Below are 25,489 nucleotides of genomic sequence, written 5' to 3'. Positions count from 1 at the left end.
GGCGGGGTGGAAAGTGACGCAAAGCAATCACGTATTGAATCTTCTGAATAAAACTTTGACTACTGCAATTTTTTGACCAAACTAATCGATTCCATAGAAAAAACAACAATCAATTTAGGTGGGAAGATGTTATATTTGCAGATCTTCAAGCTCTCAACACAATCTCCCACTTCCACATGCATGTTTTGAAGCGTCCGACCCCCAGTTCGCAGGCGGTTCAGCAGCGTCTGCGAGGCAGTTCCTCTCCTTGTATGCCGCCTCCACGGGTCCTGGATGTAACAATGGATGCGCGGGGGCCCGGGCCGACCTCCACTCCTGCTTCCGGACTTCCTGTAGACAGGTCCTCAGGGATGGACCTGGGCAGATCCTGTGCCGCCTTGCTGTACGGGTGGCGGGACGTGAGTCTATTTAGAGGCAGCAGTGTTGTGTAGATATATATATATATACAGTACCAGTCATGTCTCTTGGCTTTCCTTGCTAGGGCGCGGTTACAGTAGCCTCTCGACGGAGGCCGGCCGGGGCAATTGTCACTAGAACAGGCAGGTGGCAATGTCGACCTTCCTGGTTGCGACCGTCAGGTCGCAGTTACTATCAAAACCTCCACTGGCTGTCCGTCAGTCCCTCTGTCTCTCCGTCTGTCCGTCAGGTCACACTTTTGCCCCTATCCATGCCAAACTTTGCACACACACTCCTTGGATGGCAAACAACAACCTCCACCCCTCATTTCTCACATGCCCTAACGCCAACATTGCAAATTATGAACACCACATTACTTTTCTTCGCCACACACATTCCCTCAACACATAGGCATACATGCCACTTAAAATCTTCACGTCTACCTGCACATGCCCCTGTTCTAGCGCCACCATGAGGCTGCTTGTAAACATGTCGCTTATCTCCCGATTAGGGAGTGTTACTCGTATTCCATTCTGATCAAACAAATGATCAGCATGCTCCACGGGTACGTAGTAGCCTAATCAATTAAATAATTGCAAAAAAAAAATTGTTGCAGCCCTAATATCTGACAATATGACAACTGACAAGTGCATATTCTGTCTTTGAAAGTAGGCGAGTTCTTTTGGCAGGCCAGTGCTGAGTGGCCAGACCACACAGGCAAGGTGGGCTATCGGGAAACGTCGAAACCTACATCCACTTGATTGACAGGTGAGTGATCTGGCTGAAAATGTGCCCAATGGTTCAATTTTACAAAATAAATGTGAGTGTTGCATAAATGCAGGACATCTGAATGCATTTACTGTATACAGTACCATTTACTACCATAATAAATGTTTGCAGGGAGGCATACTGTAAGAGCGATTCATTTCTGTGTGGAGGCTTCACAAACCACTATATTAGTTAATATTTTACATTAAGTTCATGTTTATCCCCGGAGTGACCCATATTAAGTTATTAATATTTGAAGGTAGTAAGCCTACACCAGTAAAAGCAAAAGTGGCCCAAGGATACCAACCAACTCAGGTTTTACAGTAAGGGCATGGATGTTGTTGAACGTGATTGTGGGATACATGTGAGTGCTTTTCCCTGTTCTGTTTGGTCTATATCTTCTCAGACATGGAGAAGCCATTATCTAAGCGTGTTCGTGCTTTGAGGTGACATTGGTGCACATGTCTGGAAACACACATGTGACAGATGGTAACAGAGGCTTTTATCTAAAGATCTGCTGTTCTGCTAAACACTCACTTATTCACTCTCCTACTAACACTGTCACCACCCCCACATGTGTCTCTCTCTCTCTCTCTCTCTCTCTCTCTCTCTCTCTCTCTCTCTCTCTCTCTCTCTCTCTCTCAATTCAGAGGGCTTTATTGGCAAGAGAAAACATACATTTACATTGCCAAAGCAGAAGTGTACACAATAATACGATCAATCTGGGACTGAGGATTACACTGGAGTGCAATCTGAGAATATGAAACATTCTGTCTTCCAGTGAGTCAGAGGGATCTGGAGAATCCCAAGGCAGCGGAGTCTGCTTTATGACCCAGCTGTAATTGGTGTAAAATCTGCAGGCAGCTCTGTCCCTACTTCACCATAAAATAAATGGAATATAAATCAAGCATCCGGACATTACAGTGATTGTACTGTACTTTAATCAGGTTCATCTGAGAAAAGTATTGACAAACCTTCAGGGGTGTCGCACCAAATTCTGGGCCCTGGGTACAAGGATTCACTGTGGGCCCCCCATGGGGGGGGGGGGCAGTTTAACCCATTTAGACTGGTAACGCATTATTAGACATTATTTTGTGCTTTAACTATTGAAAAATAGCAGATATACAAGCTCACAGCGCGGCACCGAGTGCTGTGCTGCGAGCTTGTAGATCTGCTATTTTTGAAAAAATCGTTTCAAAAAGTCTTTGAATATTTCAAATCCTTCTAAGGTTTTTTGAAAAAAAATATGTTTCTATGTCAGTGGTGCTCAAACTTTTTTCATGTGAAGGACCCCCAAAATGATATGTATTTGGCCACGGACCCTCATCTCAAAATATTTAGTTCCAGGGACCCCCCAGAATCAAAATTTGAGTTACAAAGGTTCGCTTAAAAAATACATAATTATATTCAATGATTTGCACACATTTTCACGACTTTTCAAAAATAGCAGATCTACAAGCTCACAGCGCGTCACTCGGTGCTTGTACCGTATATCTGTTATTTTTTAATAGCTAAAGTATTTGTAAACAGAAGACTGTCGCACACCCAGTAGCTCCTCTCAAGCAGGTGCGTCGGTCACAAAGTAGTTGAATGAATGAATCTTCAATGAAGAAAATACACCCGCACACTGCCACTTGCAGGTTCCAAGTATAAATTTATTAAAAGCAACGTTTCGGTCGGTAGACCTTCCTCAAGCTTGAGGAAGGTCTACCGACCGAAACGTTGCTTTTAATAAATTTATACTTGGAACCTGCAAGTGGCAGTGTGCGGGTGTATTTTCTTCATTGAAGATTCATTCATTCAATAGCTAAAGTATAAAATAATTAAGGCCCCTCCACCTTGGGCCCTAGTAACTCAGTCCCACTTCCCAACGACACCAGAAGTTAGGCGTCGGAAAACACAATTGCAGAACTTTCTTTCCGGGATGCGATGATGGACGTGGACTGTGTTTCAACAAAGCTCTGAAACTGATGTCGGCAAGTTTACAAAGGCGGTGACAATAGGTTCACAGAAGCACCGGTGGATGATGTAATACCTGAGGTGGAAGTAAAGGTTGTTCCTATACAGAAAGTGTGAGTCAACAGATCCCTCCGTGTTGCACTGAATGTGCGCACTGCTGCTGATAATGCTCCCTGGCAGAGTGATATGAATAGCTGTCTGATGCATTGTGTAGGTCTATACAGTACGTCTCTGGCTGGCTGTAAGACTTTATTACACAGCTTGAATGCTCAATTCTGATTCCATGTATTCTTCTATGAATCTGCGTATGCATTTCAATGAGAATGAAGCGGTTTCATGCCAGTGGAAGATTTCTGCAAAAAACGCTCCATTTTCATTGAAAAGCATTGGCGGATTCCACTCTAGGTATTTTGGTGTGGCTGCAGCCTTAAAAGTAAAAGTCCAGAATTCAAAAATTATTAAAGTATTGGCATCAAAATGTACAAAAGTAAAAGTACAAAATGTTTGAAAATAGCAGATCTACAAGCTCAAAGCCCGCTGCGATGTGACGTGTTGTGAGCTTGTAGATCGGCTATTTTCAAATATATATAATAGGGCTAAAGCGGATTCATGTATGTTTTATAATAATCATTTATATCTGCAAAGTAACTAGTAACTAAAGTTTTCAAATAATTGGAATGGAGTAAAAGTACAAAATTTGGACCCGAGATGTCGTGGAGTATGAAGTAAAAGTATTGGAAATCGGAAACACTCAAGTAAAGTACAAATACCTCAAAATTGTCCTCACTAATGTTCATAATAAAATAGCACAATTTCTTTCTACTCGGTCCAAGTCTCTTAGGAGAGCTGTGGGAAGTTCAGAAATCCATCATCTTGTGACATCATCATTTAAATTTTTTTTATAATTAATCAATATTTTTGAAAAAAATATTTTGATTTTAATTTTCGCGAGAACAATGGCTTTCACTTTAACATTGCAACTTTTCAGGAGTAGAAAGCCTGCATTTTCTATTAGCTTGGATTCCCAATCGATGATGGGTTTCTGACCTGCCCACAAGGAAAAAAAAAGAAAAAAGAAAAGCTATTTTTTGGTGAGGACCAATTGAAGATAGGTTGAAAAGTGGTGAAGTACTCCTTTAATTACAGTACTTAAGTAAATGTACTTTGTTACTTTACAACACTGATTTCTTTTGCAGATTGTTACAATCATACAGTGCAGGGTTTTCTTCATTACATCATTTCAAGATTCACAATTTAGTCCAATCAAAGTTGTTTTTTCGTGGTGCCATCCTGTTGGGTTTTATTAGGGCTGTCACGATTATGACAGTTTACATGGCGATTAATTGTCACTCAAATAATTGCGATTGTGTTTTTGTCGTTGACAATTACATTTCTGTTTGGCTTTTAGGCTTTTAAGTTGCATATATGGCAGATATGACCTAAATATACAAATAAATTACTGACATATTTGACAACTCTATACTTAAAAAAGAACATTGATAGTGGAAATAGCCGATCTACAAGCTCACAACGCGTCGCATTGCGACGCGTTGTGAGCTTGTAGATCGGCTATTTCCACTGTTTGTTTCCAACATTTTTCAACATGGAAAACGATTATGACGATTATGAAAAATAATCACGATTAACTCAAATAATCACGATTAGACGATTATGCAATAATTGTGACAGCCCTAGGTTTTATATCAATTTTTCCCATTTCTCAAGGAATGTTTCTTCTTGTAGCCTGAGTTTGTGGGTAAATCTTTCCATTGCATCTATTTCCTCCACAATGCACAGCCACTGCTCACGAGTTCGAGGGTCACTTTTCAGTAATCTTTTATAAGATTATAGAGAATTAGAAAGGGTCAGAGTATTAGAATGGGTCAAATTAGCAACAGAGTACAGGATCAGAAGCATCAGATGTCAATGAGCCAGTTTAGTACAGTGTACACTGTTTACCATTATCATTGTTTTTGAGCAAAATTATGAAATCGCTCGGCTTAGGTTAAAACTAAATATATAAAAAATATATGTTTTAAAATATAATCATTTATATCTGCAAAGTAGCTAGTAGGCCTAACCAAAGGTTTCAAATAATTGTAGAGGAGTAAAAGTACAATATTTGCCTCTGAGATGTAGTTGCGACCGTAGGTCGCACTTTACTATCAAAACCACCACAAAGTGTAACTCCGTCCGTCCCTCCGTCTGTCTGTCAGTCTGTCTGTCACACCTCACACGTCACACTTTTTCCCTGCTTATATCTCCGCAACCGTTGCCCCGATCCATGCCAAATTTTGCACACACGTTCCTTGGCTGCCAAACTACAACCTCCAAGGACCCCCGGAGCTCCAGGGACCCCCAGGTCCCTGGGGGACCCCCAGATGTAAAAAATGACCAAATGCGCAAACATGACCAAATGACCACCCCAACGGAACTGCTCACGGGGAATTCCCGGGGACCACCGACTCCTGGTGCTCCAGAACGCATGCAAAAGTGGTGGCGCCCCCAGTGGAGGACCCCCTACACTGCAGCTCACATAAAATGCCGTAACTCCGGCTAGGAGCGACCGGGACAGCCGGGGCCGGTACCTATTCGTCCGCCTTGCCGGCGCGGAGACCCCACCCCTCATTTCTCACATGGCCCTCTTCTAGCGCCACCATGAGGCCGATTCTTGCAAAACACATTTTTGGACACTGCTCCTACAATTTTCGCCCTAAAATCACGCAAATCGGTACACAGTATGTCTACACTCATCCCATCAACATGAATCTGTCCCATATAGCGCCACCTCCAGGCCGATTTTTAAAAACACATTTTTGGACACTGCTCCTACAGATTTTGCCCTAAAATCACGAAAATCACTACACAGTATGTCTACACTCATGTCATCAACATGGATCAGGAAGATTTTGGCAAAACACATTTTTGCCCTATTTGTGGAGATAAGTGACCTACGGTCGCTTATCTCCCGATTAGGGAGCCTTACTGGTGGAGTAGAAGTAAAAGTATTGGAAATTGGAAATTCTCAAGTTAAGTACAAATACCTCAAAATGTTACTTAAGTACTTGTAGTTAAGTAAATGCACTTCGTTACTTTACATCACTGGTAATAAGCGTGATAATGAACAGTGATCCGGTCATTATTGAGAAATAAACCACGACAGGCTGACGCAAGACCGCGAGGCGAGACGGAGAGGTCTGTCGTCGTCCTTTATTTCTCAATAACGACTCGCTCACTGTTCATTAATACTTACGTACAAATCCATTAGTAATGGCTGTTAACCCATTTAGGCCTGACCACATTATGACGCGATATTTTATGCTTTAACTATTGAAAAATAGCAGATATACAAGCTCACAGCGCGGCACCGAGTGCCACGCTGCGAGCTTGTAGATCTGCTATTTTTTTTAAATAGCATTTTGACCCAATTCTATAAGTGTCTTTTGAATCCTTCTAAGATTTTTGGAAAAAAACTATGTTTCTATGTCAGCAATCTGGCCAGCCATCGTCAAAGAAAAGGTCCTTTTCACTGAACTGGAGCTCAGTTAGTCTGTTCTTGAGAGACTATTATGTCAGTGGTGCTCAAACCTTTTCATGTGAAGGACCCCCAAAATGATATGTATTTGGCCACGGACCCCCATCTCAAAATATTTAGTTCTAGGGACCACCCAGAAGCAAAATTTGAGTTACACACGTTCGCTTTGAAAATACATAATATTCAAAGATTTGCACACATTTTCACGACTTTTTCGAAAATAGCAGATCTACAAGCTCGCAGCGCGGCACTCGGTGCCGCGCTGTGAGCTTGTATATCTGCTATTTTTCACTGGTTAAAGCATTCAATCATTTCTAGGCCTAAATGCCTTAATAAGATTATGCGATAAACAAAATGATCACACAGCCTGGTCTCAGTTGGATAACACCAGGCCACAACACATGGGTCTGTATCTTGTTTCCTCTGGACTCTTTACATCAGTGGTTCTCAAACTTGTGGCTCTCAAAATTTGGGGTCCCCAAATTATTTTGCGGGGTCCCCTGATGGTTAGCTTAATGTCATTTATTTTTCTCACTCAACGGTAAAAACAAACCAACACACAGTATACGTGTATACAGGGTATCTGTACTTATAAAGTACAGTATGTGCCCGATGTATCTGTATTTATAAAGTCACAATGTAAGGACTTTCAAGACAGTTTTAATACCAAACTGGCCAAACTGTCAAATATTATAAGTAAGCAAGAGGCGAACATTGTGAAAATAGCATGAAAATAACATGCTCACAACGCCTCGCAATGCGAGGCGTTGTGAGCATGTAGTGCGGCTATTTTCACAATATTTATCTGTGGAACCGAGTCACATTAAATGTAATACCTACAATTCTGAGTGTCAGGGTGGCGGTCCCCAGTTCAAATATGTTTATTTTGGGGGTCACGGCCTAAACAGGGACCCCTGCTTTATATAACTGAATTAAGGAAGTCGAAGACAGAATATCTTGGTTCATATGTGGCTGACGGCAGAAAGGACTTTCTTGCCAGCTTGGAATGCTTGCAACAGACTTTTTCGAGTTGGGCAGTCTGGCATTTCAACTGCTACTCAGGTCTCTTTCTTCAGTGTATAAATACATCCTAATGTGTGCATGGTGCTAATATTTCGCCTTAGAAGGGCAACTTTCAACTATAGACAATAGTATCCCATCACTCAAAACTCACTTCAGATTTTCATAATCAATTGAGTGCAGTGTGACTGTGAATTTATGTCATTACACGCACACACACACGCACGCACGCACGCACGCACGCACGCACGCACGCACGCACGCACGCACGCACGCACGCACGCACGCACACACACACACACACACACACACACACACACACACACACACACACACACAGGCAGCCAGCTGAATATATGCCAAGGTTTGTGTTCAGCTTAGTATTCTAGGTATTGAAATAATGTGACTGTAAATGGAAAATAATTTGGATAATGGAAAGAAAAGAACCCCAGAGAGGTACGTCTCTTCTTTCTCTGAACTGAAAATAACTCCAAGGTCGGAGAGCATCTCATCAGGGGCTCATACAGTAATGAAAAACTAATTAATTAGTCCTAATAAGAGACAATGGACAGATTCTCATTTTCACCAGCTGGTATATTTCTGAGGATACCGTAGTTCAGAAAGAACATTGGTTTCAGGTCAGATGAAATATATTCTTTTATTGATCTGAGAGGCCCGTAAAAGCACCGTTTTCTCCCACTGAGAAGCTCTATGCCTTTTTTCCTGTCAAATTATTCTCTGAAGAATGGAATAAAATATCTTAGAAGATGCACGCCAGTATACTGTATCTGGAATTCTTATGAGAACTCACCCCTAGCACTCCAGTCCTCAGGCCTTCTATCACATCTTGACAGATACTAGTTATAATATCATGTCTGTCAGGGAGAGAAACCTTGTATGTTCCAAATTGTTACTTTTCAGGAAATGGGGGGAAAAAACTACTTGTGTAGACAGTGTAGTTATTTCGCCTCAAGACCTTTTTAGTGTAAGTAATGCTGACATTATGGTATTGACAGTAGATAGGCGGGCAGCGATCACACAGAGATGGTTCAGTACAAAAATACGGAGGCAGACGGAGCAGACAAGCTTTAGCCTTCGGCTAAAAACGGACCCACAAAACTATGGTTTTGTGGTGAAAAGTGTTGAGTCATCACTTTTCACAGTTAGTTAGACCCCTCACTTGCTACTTGAAGAAGATTTTTTGGGGGGGGTCTATTTTTGAGCGGTGGTCACAACGCTCCTATACGTGGCCGTGTGTGTGGGTCTGTCTGTCTGTCTGTCTGTCTGCGTGTCTGTCTGTCTGTCTGTCTGTAGCCTGCAGTAACCTTTTCTGACCACACATGTTAAGGGAGGGGCGCTGTTGTTCAGGCCAGGCCAGACCAGGCACACACACACACACACACGCACACACACACACACACACACACACACACACACACACACACAGGGGGGAAGGGGGGGGGGGGGGGGGGGGGGGGAACCACCGCTCAGTTCACACGGGTGTGATTTTTTTTTTTTTAGGCTGTAAAGATCATGAAATTGAATTGCGACTTAATTGTGTTCTTGGCTTTAACCACTGAGACCCACTGAGCGTTAATACCCAAGCTCACACACTCACTCACACGCACGCACACGCACACGCACACGCACACACACACACACACTCTCTCTCTCTCTCTCTCTCTCTCTCTCTCTCTCTCTCTCTCTCTCTCTCTCTCTCTCTCTCAGGTCATTTTCATCTAAAACAGACATCTGAAGGCATGTGATTGATAACAGTATCTATCTCGGTGCTCATTCACATGCAGTCCATGGATTAACAGAGCACATGCTGATAAGGTGGCGGCGATAACAATCGCACGTTTGTGCGGCCGCGTTGTGGGAATATTATTTCATTTTCATATGTGACTCCAGGCTGTAGTAATGAGACTCTTTGACGTTATCCGTGACCGTATCTTTCAGCGCAGATTATGCTCAAGGTATTTGGTCTCAGTTAGAAGCAGGAGGATATTCTGTACATGAACCGCTGTAGACCAATTGCAGTCGTGACTTTTTGGATGTGAACTTGAGGAAACGTGCATCATCCAGTTCACTACGTGCTGCTGGACAAGCAGACGGCATGCCTCCTTCACACCTAAGGGAAAGGGCGATGATAATGTGTGTGCGTTCAGCATCCACATGTATCTCCTTAAGCTTATAGATTATCGCCTGCAATGATGCAAAGTTTTGGATATCACATGATATAAACAGATCTACGCTGGTAAACAGATCTACCCTGTGAAACACATGAACAAGAGTAGCTTTTTTACAATTACCACATGAACTTCAACAGGGGATCCGGGAACCCTAGCGGGTCCTCAGAGTTACTACAGGGGGTCCTCCAAATCTTTGTGTGATAGAAACTTTTTTTCTCCTTTTTTTATATTAACCACTTGAACCCATAATCTGAGAACTTTAGCCAAAAATAGCCGATCTACAAGCTCACAACGCCTCACGCTGTGAGGCGTTATGAGCTTGAAAATCGTGTATTTTTGGCAAAGAGGTTTGGTGTAGAGGGGAAAAAGAGCAGACTAATTACAGGGTGAAAGGTCAAGTTTATTAAGTATTGACGGTTCAAGTGGTTGAATATCTGAAAACACAAATTGAAAGGATGGTTAAAGGTTATAACTTGGTGTGTCTTCATTTTGACCTCATAAGCAGTGCTGTTTGCTCCAAGACTCTTTTTTTCTCCTCATCCATCTTTTTCTATGCGAGAGTCGCAGTCTAATTGCTATGTCTCTGAAGTAATATTCGGTATAATCATGAATTGAAATAATTAGTCCCACAGAACATTACGCTAAAGGGAAATTTACACCAAGATCTATAATGATAACTATAACCAGCATTGTATTTGTTACGTGGTGTGGATTCTGCCATCCACTTGAGCTGTACCGCACCGTCGTGATGAAAAGAGAACTGAGCCAGAAGGCAAAGCTCTCAATATACCGAGCACTCTTCATTCCTACTCTCACCTATGGTCATGAAGTGTGGGTCATGACCGAAAGAATAAGATCACGGATACACAAGGCGAAATGAGCTGGCATCTCCCTTAGAAATAGGATGAGAAGTTCTAGTATGGATGCATACGGATGCCTCCCGAGCGTCTCCCTGGGGAGGTCCTCGCTGCACGTCCCACTGGGAGCAGACCCCGTGGCAGACCAATGACCAGATGGAGGGATTACATCTCCACACCGACCTGGGAACGCCTCGGGATCCCCCAGGAGGAAGTTGTTATAACGTTGCTCTGGAAAGGGAAGACTGGACCCGATTCTGGATAAGTGGTTGAAGATGGATGGATTCACACTGAGCACGATAACTATAATGATAATTCAACCTTTGTCAAGTCCCGCCCCTCTCCACACCCATTGGGTGCTGTGTCTTGGTGGGACACTCCATCCACTACCATTTTAAATCAGTTGCTTCGTATTGTTATTCTGTGTGTTCAATTCTAGAGAACCCACACAGAGGGCTGAAAGACACACGCAATAGGATATATGGATAATCTGGGGTAATGACAGTTAGCCTGCCAGAGCGTTGTCTTCATAAAAGTTTGAATGCTCAAAGGTAAAAATTATGTTTATCATACAGCCACCACCCAGTTCAAAGGTGATCGTAAATCAAGGCTCCACCTAAATTCTAATTGGACACTAGTCTTATAAGTCCTATTTTCACTGTTGTTCCGTCTTAATTTCTTCTGTGTTGGGTGTTTTTATGGAGTGGAGCACAATGGAAACAAGCTTCGGCTTTTTTCTGTTCATCCACGTTGGCGTTGTTATTGTTGTATGTTAATGGTAATAAAAAAGTTATATACTATCATATCATCTACATTAATAACAAAACATACCAATCTTTATAAAGTAGTTATAGCGATTGGTGTGACTGTGAACATCCCTCACTGTGTCCACGCAAGTGCACACATAGACATCACAGGGGGCTTGAGCCCCTGCCCTTTTATCCGTCTGTAAAAAGTGCCCCCTCCAGACCATGAATGCAGTTTTTACTGTGGTGAAAGAAATGCAAATGCCCTCTTTCCCTGCCATACCTGAAGGCAGCATTCAAGAATTGGCCTGGTCCAAACTCTCCTGAACTTGAATGCAGCATCTTATGTTGAAAGAATCGCCCCTTGCTGTGTAGAAATCGGTGCCGTTACGCCACATCTCCACATTCTCCAGTATTGACTTGATAATGCTTAGTTCAGTGTGGTATAACACACGGAAAATAGCCGACCTCCAAGCTCTGCGACGCGTTGTGAGCTTGGAGGTCTGCTATTTTCGATATTTCCACCAAAAGGCACTTTTAGAAATTTCAGCCCCTGCCTCTCTAGCATTCTCTTCACGTCCCTGACAGTGTCCATACTTTGATACAAAACATTAAAAAGGTATCCTTGCTGCACAAAGCTTGGTCTTATTTATTATACACTGGTATGAAATGTTCATGGAGTCGTGAAACATTCCTTTTTATCCGAGCAACGACATGATTGACAGGAACAGTGGAATACAGGAGAGGCTGTATTGCAGTGTTCCTGTCAGATGAATGACCGGGGAATGTGCCAGCTAGCATTAATGCATGCGTGCGAGCGTGCAGGGTGTGTTTGCACATAATCTAAGCCAGTGAGTGGTTCACAACCTTTATTCCTTGGAGCCCTCCTTCTTAGATCTGACTCAAGCTGAGACCCCACACATGCATGCACGCACGCACGCACGCACGCACGCACGCACGCACGCACGCACGCACGCACACACACACACAGATGGTTGAATGCTTGATTCTGATTGGTCAATCGCTGATTTCAGCTGTGTGTTATTTCTGGATAATGACCGCTCCGCTCAATAACAAACCGCTGTCTAATCAACGACTCAGAGCACCTGGCATGACATGTGCAAAGTGCTGCTGCTTTAATTTTATGCTGTATCCAACATGACCGCCATGTAAACAAACACACTATGTCATTTACAACTAAACGTTGCTCTCAAGAATGTTTTTGTGAACATTTGAAGCGAGAAATAGACGATGCAGTAACAAAAAAAAATCCTGTTTGAGGCGACCCTGTATTACCAGCTTATTACAAGTAGCTGCGTAATAAGAGGGATAATTCTCAGTACGCTGGCCGTTGTTTAAAAAAATCTAAACTCGGTTTGAAGTGGAGCAGTGAATCTGTGTGTCTGTGTGTGTGTGTGTGTGTGTGTGTGTGTGTGTGTGTGTGTGTGTGTGTGTGTGTGTGTGTGTGTGTGTGTCTGCTATTTTCACAATAGAACTGTGTTATACAAAATCTAATGCCTCAACTCTTAGTGCTCGGCAGGCGGGGGGGGTTCCCCCAGTTAAACTATGATTATTTTGGGGGTCGCAGCCTGAAAAGGTTGAGAACCACTGCCATATAGGATTGCAAAGCCAGTGTATCTTTTTTCTTCAAATAGAATCAATACCCTCTATAAACCATACAATGTGCACATGTCCGACTGCATCATAAGTCCCAGACTGTATCGTGATGAGCCAGACTACAGACTGTATTCAAGACAAGTGTGAAATGCTGCCCTGCTGCTTCAACCTAGACATGCTGAAAATCGATACGTGCACACACACAGACCCACACACAGACACGCTTGATATATAGTACACACACACACACACACACACGCATGCACGCGCGCACGCACGCGCGCACACACAGCACAGGACTGATGTCGGAGCGGAACAAAATAACATGGTGTCACAGCTGAACAGCAGCCAGAGAGAACAAGGGACACCTGAAGGTGACTGTCATCATATCACACTTTCAGAGACATAACCGAACCGGCGCATTCTCACACCCGCCGCGTCAAACAGGTGATAAGCTGGGATAGAATTTGACAATCCAGCACCCATTTTTGACACAACGGGACTCCCCTATACGTCACACGTTCACGTGACTGACAGCTACCGTCCTGTCGCCTCGTTTGTTCTAATCTAGGGCAGGGGTTCTAATCTAGGCCGCGACCCCCAAAATAATCATATTTTAACTGGGGACCCCCCCCCCACCCTGACGAGCACTAAGAGTTGAGGCATTACATTTTGTATAACACGGTTCAATTGTGAAAAGGTAGATCGGCTATGCTCACAAATTCTCACTTTAGAAATGTTCTGTTGCGTCAAAACATGTCTTGTGCGTGGTCAGATTTAGCCCCAAACTCGTCACTACAGTACGACTTAAGAATGAGCTCACCATGTTGCAGGTTCTACTTTTAAACAACAGATACAACTATGAGAGTACCATTATTGTCTGTCCTTACACAACGGGAATTTTTCTTTTGTGTGATTAACCGACATTAATTTCAACTGGAGTTGCTGTCATGGATCCATCCTCACAGAGTGGTAATAAGCAACATCATTATGTTTTCAAAATGAAGTGGACTTTTTGCCCATGAATGAAAGCTGTATCAACAAATGAATAGCAGGTGAAATATTCCACAACACATTTTTGGATTGTTTATTCATCACACACCTGGTGTGTAAAGACCTTGACAGATAAAGGTCTTATGACATCAAATTTCATTATTTTCTTTCATGTTTACTGACCTCAATTACACACACACACACACACACACACACACACACACACACACACACACACACACACACACACACACACACACACACACACACACACACACAAAAGAACTTTCAACATTCAGTGTTTTTTCTGTAATCTGTAGTTTTTTGAATTACTAGTCTCAGAAAAGTGTGTTAATTGGCCTCTGGACATGCACATCATCATCCTTAGAAGGGTGTGGTTGTAGGGGAGGATGAACTCAACAACCAAAGTGGTGAATGGTAAATGGTAAACCACACCCTCCCCTGGATGATGATGCGTACGACCAGAGACAAATGAACTCACCTTTCTGAGCCTAATTATTCAAAAAACTACAGATTACAGAAAAAACACTGAATGTTGAAAGGTCAGGTTTATTTGGTGTAATTGAGGTCAGGAAACATGAAAAATAATTGATGTCATAAGACCTTTAAATTAACACTGGGGTTTTTAATGTGGGTACATGCTACCAGAGATGTTTGTGACATTTAGACCAATTATTTGTTTGCAAACAGTGAGACTGCACACGCAGGTGCCGGTTAATCAATTCCCCCCCCCCCCCCCCTGGCGCTAGACTGGCGCTCCCTAGCAAGGTACTGTATATACAGTACTTTGTCGCGTAACAGTGTTGCGCAGAGATAATAGCTGACAGACATACAAGCTCACATCGCATCGTGGATGCAACCATTGCGAGCTTGGAGGTCTGCTAATCCTGTCCGTTCTCTGTGTGCGACACCGTCTATAGCTACTGTGATCGTCTTTTTCCCATCTTCTTGTTTTATGCGCAACGAGAGACAACATGGGGATTTTGGCATCACATTTTAAGTGAAAAATCTATCAAAATGTATTCAGCCGTCTGAACAAAGGCCTCTCCCTGGTAAAGAAATGCAAGTGTGAGAAATAAAACAATGGGGAAGGATGAAAGGAGGGGAGAAGAGGAGAGAGATGAGAAGGAAGAAACGAAGGGGGGTGGAGAGGGTGGACTGAAGGAGAGAAGGAAGACAGAAAGAGAATCATAGAGAAACAGAAAAAAATCACACCCGTGTGAAGTGGAGCTGTGTGTGTGTGTGTGTGTGTGTGTGTGTGTGTGTGTGTGTGTGTGTGTGTGTGTGTGTAGATCATGTGTACCGATTTTTGTGACATTTGTAGAAAATATGTAGGAAAAGGAGCAAAAAGTGTGTTTTGGAGAAAATTCAAGATGGCGGAAAATCTATCCTGGCGCATATGGGGAGATGCGTCTTGACCCAAGGAATCCAGGGAAAAAAGAATTTTAATTTTCCGATCTACGGTTCAAGAGTTACGGGGCAAAACGTAAAGTGGGCCATTATAGCGCCACCATGAGGCCGAGTGATGTAATTATTTTTCGATTCATTCTTAAAATCATTATGAATCTCCTCTCCGAGGTTTGAAACTGTAGCTCCTATGGTTTACGAGAGAAAAATACTTGAAAGTGATTTCTTGCATTGTCCCATTATAAGTCAATGGGGACAATTAAGCGTCGTTTTTTGCCGATTACGTCGGCATGGTAAGGCGGATCGGAACGAAAGGTAATAGAACACCATTCCCGGCCGAGCCGCACATTTTGATGTATATATTGCGCGAGTGGCGTAAATGGTGCGGCACTAGTTACGCGCCGAAGTCAGGCTACATACACACAGACACACAGACAGACACACACACACACAGACCCACACAGCCACGTATAGGGAGCTGCACACAGCTCCAAAAATCACAGTAATATAAAGAATCACACAGGGACAGCACAGGGAGCGAGAGCCAAAGAAGCTGAGAAGAGAGATTGAAACAGAGAACAAAGAGAGAGAGAGAGAGAGAGAGAGAGAAAGAGAGAGAGAGAAAGAGCAAGAGCAAGTAAATGTATGGAGACAAAATGAGAGAGAGAAACATCCTGTGAAAAAGTCACGCAGGAAGTCAAATGAACAGTTAATTTCTTTACTCAGAGAATATTCCGGGTACTTGAGACTGAATCTCAACTAAAGGTCAGAGCTCTTGTGTGTGTGTGTGTGTGTGTGTGTGTGTGTGTGTGTGTGTGTGTGTGTGTGTGTGTGTGTGTGTGTGTGTGTGTGTGTGTGTGTGTGTGTGTACTGTGTGTGTGTGTGCGTGCGTGTGTGTGTGCGCGCGCGTGCGTGTGCGCGCGCGCGCGTGTGCGTGCATGTGCAGTTGCAGTTGCCTATAGCACACCCACACAACATGAACCATCAAACCCGGTACAGGGCTCTCAGTTGACACATGTCGTTTATCTTACAGTAGAGCACTACCAAACCCTGTGGCTATACAAAATGCAAAAATATAAACTAGTAAGACGCCTCAGGGCGACATGCGACCTTACATGGCCCATACATGGAGATCCCTGTCTGAACCAGCCACACAGATATGGGCTGTCATCCTCCATATATGGGCATTCCCATTTGAAGTCCTGTTAGATATGGGCTTAATATTGATGACATCAGGGATCTCCATATATGGGCATAAAAGGGATCCTGTTAGAGTGGTTCACAACATACAATATCTTTTATGCCCATACATGGAGATCCTTATCTCAACCAGCAACCCATTCTCACCCCCTCTGCTTCACCCGTCCGACGTGTTCCCAACTCGCTTTCTGCTTCCCCCGTGCGACGCTTTGGGAACACCTACTGCGTCTACGGTCAGACACGAACGGAGAGTTTTAGGAGGAGAACGGAGAGTCTTAGTACGCATGCGCCGACATGTGTTTACTGGAATATTTTACGATGACGGCCGTCACGGAGAATCGAACCCCAGTCCCTGGATTTGCATAACCATGCTCTACCGATTGAGCTAACCAGACGACTGGAAAATTACCTTTTTTTTTTGTGCTTTTATCTTTGACAACGTGGATGATAACGTAGTCCCTTCTTTGAGGCGTATTCGGACGCGGAAGCAGTCCCCTGGTCAAAATTTACTATTCTGTCCATAACGGCACATAATTCGGTAACGCCGCTGAGTCGGCTCATGCGCCGTTCACAACGTTCGCCGCGGCGACTCGGTCGCTACCGCTCCCTCGGCGGCGGCTCTCGGGGTTCATCGGCGCCTGAGACGGCACGGCTCCGTCGTTTATAGTGTGGCGTGAGTGGTAGCGACGGGTGGCTGCATGGTAAACCAGTAAACCCTTCAAAGCGGTATCGAATCCCGCTTCGGGAACTACTTTTTTTTTCTTTCTTCTTAGACCACCCAATGCGTCCAACCCGTGAAACAGTAGGCAATCCCAAAGCGTCTATCGTCCGACACAGTACAGTACTTGACAACGCGTCGGTTGTATGACGCTTTAGGGGTGAGAATGTGTTGCAACCAGCCACACAGATATGGGCCATGCCTTGGCCATCTGGCCAGTGATACATCAGGGATCTTCATACTGTATATGGGCATAAAAGGGATTCTGGGGAATACCCATATATGGACTTTTACATAGGTGATGTCACCTGTGATATCACCTGTGATGTCACATTGATGTGTCAAAGGAACCACAGCGTCAGGCGTGACCTTCAGAGATACATGGATAAATGGACAAGATGTGCTGGACATCACAGTGACATTAGAGCCTGATGTCAGAGCGACAATCCCATAGGCCATAAAAATGTGTACACACACATAGACAAGCTGTAACATTTCTCAAGTAAAACCCCTTAAAGGGGAAGACCACCCATTTTCAGTATTGAACTATGTCATTAATATACCTTAGAGGAGTTGTGTGAAGAAAAAAAAAGTTCCCCCTCTTCTGTGTTGCCTAGAACTGGAAGATTGATTTTGGGGTTTGTATTGTAAAGTACAATGTGTGATGTCATCAAATTGTAATTTGCAATACAAAGCCCAAAATCAATAGGGCGAGAAGTGACAGCAGAAGTGACAGCAGGTTGCGGGGAAACAACAGAATTAAAAAAATAATAATAGTCAGTGTAAATCTGGCAATGTACACACACACACACACACGCACGCACGCACGCACGCACGCACGCACGCACGCACGCACGCACGCACGCACACACACACACACACACACACACACACACACACACACACACACACACACACACACACACACACACACATACACAGAGATTGACTCAGGACCCAGGCAGTGGTCGCAGCTGAGTGCAGTGGAGCAGTGCAAACGAGACAGTGTGTGTGTGTGTGTGTGTGTGTGTGTGTGTGTGTGTGTGTGTGTGTGTGTGTGTGTGTGTGTGTGTGTGTGTGTGTGTGTGTGTGTGTGTGTGTGTGTGTGTGTGTGGTGTTACAGGCAAGCATTACAGGTAGTGTGACAGGCAAGAGTAACGCGTGACACAATTGCTGCAGGTTTTCACAATAACTGTGACCTGCGGTCAAAACAATGGATCATCATCATCATCACCACCACCATCATCATCATCATCATCATCATCATCATCATCATCATCATCATCACCATCACCACCACCACCATCATCATCATCATCATCATCATCATCATCATCATCATCATCATCATCTTACCTGTGAGTGTCCTTGAAGATGGAATCGTCAGAGGCACAACCTCTGCTAAGCTAATGCTAATAACCCATTGGGTATTTCATGTCTGTTCAGAGCTAAGCTAAGCGTATACACATAAAGGAAGCTGTTAACCCTTCGGTGGGTTTCTGAACCAAGTCCATCCCGTCAGTAGAGGCTACTCAGAGTTAATCCCGCCCGCTCACTGTCCCACTGTCTCCCTGGTCAGAGTGTCCAGGGTCATGGAGCGGCTGGCTCACATTGGGGGCTTGAATGGAGTGATATGAGGTGTGTAAAGATGTTTTTTGATCAATCTAGGGGTCCATGCATCAACATTTTGATTCATTGGATTGCATCCTATTGTAAAGAAATTAGAATAATAAAAGAAAAGGCTGACAGGATATTTACAGTTCACCAGTGCAAACTTTGTGAAATATAAAGTGGAAGACATGTGGATTGTATGAGACAGACGGATAATTGTCTGGCCGTTTGTAAGGTCTGTAGAGTGATTAAATACAGCGGCAGCACAACAAACTTAACGCTGACTTAAAGGGATATTTCACTTTCAAAAAAACTTTTGGTCTTTTTATCATCTAATCAGGCTTTTATGAACACCCTGGACAGATTTAAATTTGATTGATTTGGAATTTAGATACTTGATGTAAATGTTTCCAGGCCCTCCTCCTCCAGGGCCCCTCCCCATACACACCCATTGTAACTTCAAACTCCATTTTAACCATGATAAATTCATCAAAAACACCCATTATCTTTTTCTGGTGATTCATACTATCCTCCTAATACGTGAGCAGGCCGTGTTTTTTCAATAACTTTTTTAATTTATCTTTAATATTTTTTATTGTATTAATTCTTTTCCATTTTCCCAAAGAATTATTATCATGGTGAAACCTGCAGTATGAAGGCAACAAGGATTCTATGGATTCTAACAAACAAGAACATGCAAGACAAGGGGATCAAATGCTTTTTTCCAGCCACAACTTGATGAGGTCTATATAGTGTCCTCTCAGTATCTATTCTAGCCCATTTCATGATTTGGGCTTTACAATGATGATTGGGACTTACAAACTGAAAGTGTAGTTGAGAGAGATGGCTTTCGAGACATAATAGTCAACACATTAAAGGAGTAGTTCACCCCCAAAATATTTTTTTTCCCCTATAGATTACTCATGCCTTGGAGACATAGAGTTCAATAGCATTTGTTGTATTTGTCGCATTCTTAAGACAAAAAGATTGTTAGAATAAATTTACCCCCATTGATTCCGGATGGGGACCTGAGTGAACTCCATGTCATAATGTCTCCAAGGCATAAGTAATCAATAGAAAGAAAGTCATTTTGAGGGTGTCTACTTGATAGCTGAGGTACAAGCTATCGAGTAGACAATATTTGCGAGCATGTTTGCTGAAACTGCAGCCCTGCATAAGCTATCCCCGAACAAACACTCTCTCATTCACTAAGCCTAATACCTTTGATGGTTCTCTCAACCAAATGGTAGAGCACATTTTAAGTCCATATTTCTCATTGAAAACAATGGTGAAATGAACTCAACCTCATTCAGCCATCATCTCTACCATTTGGTTGAGGTGCTTGATGGCCAATAATATCCACCTGCTTTCCAAGTCATGTGACACAGAGGAAATCTGACACAAGGAAATCACTCCTGACAGCTTGGCTCTCTCCTGCAGGAATTTCAAAGCTAGGATGATTCTTTTTACATTATTATCATCTCAGAGATGTTACTGAACATGCATAATTATGTAACAAAGTGCAATAAAAATAAATCTAATAATGGTCAAATAATTTTTTTAAAACATGCTTTACCAAACGGTAGATGTGTCAGTTGATGGTAAAGGTAGTGCAAGTAAAACTAAAGTATTAAAACATACTATTTACTATGAATAATTACAACTTCTACTAATTCATTGTTGTTGTTATGATACATTGAAATGTTTTTTATTATTATTATTATAATAAATATGAAATAGTTCTATAAGTAAGATTTTATTCTTGTTTAAAACATATGCTCTACCAAATGGTTGAGATGTCTGTTAGTGGTAAAAGAGTAGTGTCTAATCAACAATACACCTGTTCACATAATTCAACCCTAATTATCAAAGTTCAACATATTCTCTAAAGTTCATTATCTGTAATTTGTTTTGTCACTAATATGTCAAGAAAATGAAACAATAGTTTTAAATTTGCCGTTATCTAATCTTCAGATTTATGTCCTCAAAATACATGCAAATTGGGCATTTTTGTGCATATAATGCTGGTGTCGCTTGCCAAAATGTGTCGGCCTAATTAGTACATCATCACTCCAATGTCACCTTTTGTCTGGGCGCTAATTGGGTACGTGTTTGTGTGTGTGGGGGGGGAGGGGGAGCGAGAGTGTGACAGTGTGTATGTATATTGTGTGTGTGTGTGTAGGGGGGGACTGTCAATGCTGGTTAGCATCACAGAGCTAACTGTCAGGGCCACAAATACAACACAACCTGTTGAATACCCAGAGGCTGCCTGGTTACCATCCAGTGCTGTGTTCTACCTGTAACACACATATACGGCGTCTGCTGTCGAAAATAAAAATATGAATAGCGTCTGCACTCGTGAACCTAGTAGCGTATTTGATAGGCATTATGCACTGGCGTATGCCCTGGCCACACGAATAGCCGCGGATCATAGATTATAGTATGCCCTCAAAAAAAGTCTAGAACACACCACTGTTACCATCCCCATGCAGAGCTGGGACCCCGGGGACAGGGACACCGTCAAAAAAGGGTATAGAGCAGGGGTTCTCAAACTTGGGGTCGGGACCCCAAGTGGGTTCCCCAAATTATTTTGTGGGGTCCCCAGATGATTAGCTTAATGTAAAAAACTAAAATTACGAGGGCTCCCCAGTTCAAATATGCTTATTTTGGGGGCCACAGCCTAAAAAGGTTTGAGAACCCCTGGTATAGAGGGATTGGTGGTCTTTTGTTTTCTACGTCCGTCTTTGCCTTCCACATGACCCACGGCTGAGAGACTGTGTGTGTGTGTGTGTGTGTGTGTGTGTGTGTGTGTGTGTGTGTGTGTGTGTGTGTGTGTGTGTGTGTGTGTGTGTGTGTGTGTGTGTGTGTGTGTGTGTGCGTGCGTGAGTGCGTGAGAGAGAGAGAGAGAGCGAGAGAGATCCTGCAGCGGATGTGAAGTGTATTGGACCAGGGGTCCTCAGGGACGCCCAGTGAACCAGCCTTGTCTCCATCGCCTGACCCCTGACTCAGAGGGACAGTGGGACGGCGAAACGGACAGCAGCACGAGACCCCTATAACCAAGCACTGCTTCTCAACCTTCACTGTCGGCAGTGAAGGGGGGGGGGGGGGGGGGGGGGGGGGGGGTCTTTCAAAACACTGTACAAAGACCACCCAGTCGGGGTGGGATGGGGGAGTCAGGGGGAGTGTATTTGGAGGCCAAAACATACTGGGCCCAAAGATAAAAAAGTCCTTTAGATGTTTAGATGCACTTTCAAAGGAGTGCCTTGGCTCCCCATGTGCTAAAAGCACTGGCACTACCTTAACTCTGAAGAGTGTTTCTTTTTTTGGGAGCTGGTGTCTGACTACTGAGCCTTGGCTAACGCATGACAGCGGTGATAACAGACCCATCCCAAGGGAGGATAACGCGAATATTGGCTGTAGCAAAGCACATTTACATCAAATGGCATCTAGAATTGTTATGAAATGTTTTTTGTTAGTGCTAATAGACGGGACATGTCAATCATTTCTCTCTCACCCTAGATTTGAGGAGGGACATACAGATATATTGTCACTGTAATACAGAAACCTTGTATCTCCAAGTTTCAAATGTGTATGTTTTTTGGTAAATTAAAGACCTACTTCATCATGCAAAAGTAGTGAAAATATCTCCAAGCACACAACGCCTCGCAATGCGATCATATCCTGTGCTTGTGGATCGGATATGTTCACTTTTTAAATCATTTTTAAAATGATAATTACAAAACAAACGGTTTTGGACATACAAGGTTTCCACCCGAAAACAACAATATGCTATTCCCATGGGCACTGGCATGGTGACAGTGTAGACTCCTGTCTCACACGGATCCCCAATGGTTTATGATTGAAACCTGTCAAGGGATTTCTCTGACGCTTGCTTCTCTGCCTGGTTCGCTACTGTGAAATCAGTGAAAACGGGGGTAAAATTATAGTAGGGGACCTGCCATACCCCGGTTGGGTAAAATAAGCATGTGGTTTTTGAGCAGGACAGAGGGACTGGACTGTTGGTTGGTTGAGAAACAGTGGGCTAGGGAGCCCGTACCACCTGGTAGAAACATATCATCAACACAGTTTTAATCTTTAACGCCACCAGCTTCACCACTCCCCAGGAGTATCTGACCAAATACATCTCTCTGTAGAATCCTAGTTCAATCTAATCAAACATTATATGCATCAAAACACAATTTCAGAGGAAAAACTGCTGATTCATTGCTGGAGAATTGGGAATTTAGAATTTACGAGAGAAAGCGTGGAATTTGTCTATTAAATGTTTTTCTTTGGAATACATTTGAAACACTTCAGATACTCCTGTGGAAAGCCACTCCCATGAGGAACTTCATCATTCAACCATCTCTCTTCTCTCTCTCTCTCTCTCTCTCTCACTCTCTCTCTCTCTCTCTCTCTCTCTCTCTCTCTCCCTCCATACATTGGGAATGGCCATAGTAGTGTTCAGCTGTGGTGAAAATGAAGTGGAAGGGCACTCTCTATACGTTTTTCCTCTCTCTCTGTTGGTTCTGTATCCCTGTCCACTTACACTGCACATCTACGCGGATGGACTTGATAGCAGCCACCCCCACCCCGTTGTCAGCCTTGCAGTAGTAGCGGCCGCCCTGCACTCTCTGGATGGCTTTGATACGCAGCGTCTCATTGTAGATGGACGTCTCCTGGAACTTCTCTGACGCACTGCCGCCGTCTTCGTCCACCTGACCTGGAGAGAGAGAGAAAGGGGGAGGAGGGGGAGTCGTTGTGAGTCTTTGTAAAAATGGTCTAAATCAGTGGTCTTCAACGTTTTCAGGCCAAGGACCCCTTAGCTGAGAGAGAGATGAAGAAGGGACCCCCTCTGCCTTTCTCAGATTCCATATAGTTTCATTGTTTGACAGCACAATCATCAGTGTATTTTGGATTCATGTCACTTTGTGTTTCAGATTTAATCACTTGAACCGTCAATACTTAATAAACTTGACCTTTCACTCTGTACTTAGTCTGCTCTTTTCCCCCTCTACACCAAACCTCTTTGCCAAAAATAGCCGATCTACAAGCTCACACCGCCTCGCACCGCGAGACATTGTCAGCTTGTAGATCTGCTATTTTTGTTTCAATATATACTTTTTTGCTTGTGGTTTTCTTAGCATAACAAATAATATTAAATTCGGCTATAAGTAACCGTCATTTTTCATGAGGCAATGTCCAGTCCACGATAAAACTAAACAGCTGTGTCCACTTATGTCCACTTAAAGGCAACGGCATCACAGCAATGACGGCATACCTTGTTGCGCTCAGACATTACTTCTATGGTCGCGCTAAAGCTAAAAAGTGAATCTCTCTCAGCTCCATATTGCAAAGTTACTGTACAGTATAGGTAAGTTAAATGTCCCAGCCGTGTGTGTTTGTTTCTCTCTCGCTCTCTCTCACTCTCACTCTCGCTCTGTGTGTGTGTGTGTGTGTGTGTGTGTGTGTGTGTGTGTGTGTGTGTGTGTGTGTGTGTGTGTGTGTGTGTGTGTGTGTGTGTGTGTGTGTGTGTGTCAGCGCATCACCGACTCATAAAAAAAAGAAGAAAAAAAAGAGCAGGCACGTGCACACATAGACATGAAAGGGGGCTTGAGCCCCTTTCATCTGTCTCTAACAAAAGTGCCCTCTCCAGACCATGAATGCAGTTTTTACTATGGTGAAAGAAATGCACATGCCCCTCTTTCCATGCCATACACTGAAGGCAGCATTCAAGAGAAGTGCCTTGTCCAAACTCTCCTGAACTTGAATGCAGCATCTTATGTTGAAAGAGTTGCCCTCTCTGTGTAGAAATACATGCCATACGCCACATCTCCAAAGGAATGTTGTTGCAACCACGTGAAGAGGACACTTTGACATCGACACGTTGTGAGCTTGTAGATCAGCTATTTGAACTATTTAATATATGTTTTTCAAAATAGTAAAAAAAAAAAAAGGCAAAGACGTTTAGGGATGAGGGGTGGCATGGAAGAAAATATGGCCCTATGTCTCTGAGTAAAAGGTATTGCATGGAGTGGCATTTCTCCCGGTTCAACGTCACTCACATGCTCTTGTTCACATAACATTCCTACATCCCCAAAAAGATACCCCATGTAAAATCAACAATTCATCGATTAAGAGAGAGACACAGACAGAGAGAGAGAGAGAGAGAGAGAGAGAGAGAGAGAGAGAGAGAGAGAGAGAGAGAGAGAGAGAAAGAGAGGATAGATAGAAAGGCCGATAAACTGCCTTGAATGGACAAACATCAGAAACCTGAAAATGACTTTATGGTGAATCTACAGTGATGTGAAAAATATCAGTCCAACAGATCTCATCACAGACACACTGTAGAGGAGCTGCGTAGAGAAACCAGAGGCCAGTGTGATAGAGTTGACTCTATCAGATTAGAATGAGAAAAATTGAGTCGCTAAAGAAGGCAACAACATAAG

At 43.3% G+C, this 25,489-nt stretch overlaps 1 protein-coding gene across 1 annotated transcript in view; it reads right to left on the bottom strand.

Moving 5' to 3' along the window:
• The window catches only part of LOC308288035 (MAM domain-containing glycosylphosphatidylinositol anchor protein 1-like), a gene marked incomplete at both ends in the record, with an annotated part of 257,477 nt that overhangs the window by 151,569 nt on the left and 80,419 nt on the right, over window positions 1-25,489 (bottom strand). Inside the window, 2 exon segments of the mRNA XM_080729379.1 lie at window positions 23,590-23,745; window positions 23,748-23,763. Coding sequence (XP_080585505.1) covers window positions 23,590-23,745; window positions 23,748-23,763 — 172 coding nt within the window.

This window comes from Nannobrachium achirus, assembly GCF_963921795.1.
Source record: "Nannobrachium achirus genome assembly, chromosome: 7".
In the NCBI taxonomy this organism is placed as follows: domain Eukaryota; kingdom Metazoa; phylum Chordata; class Actinopteri; order Myctophiformes; family Myctophidae; genus Nannobrachium; species Nannobrachium achirus.
The sequence above is the reverse complement of the archived record's forward strand: the minus strand, read 5'-3'. Positions and strand labels throughout refer to the sequence as shown.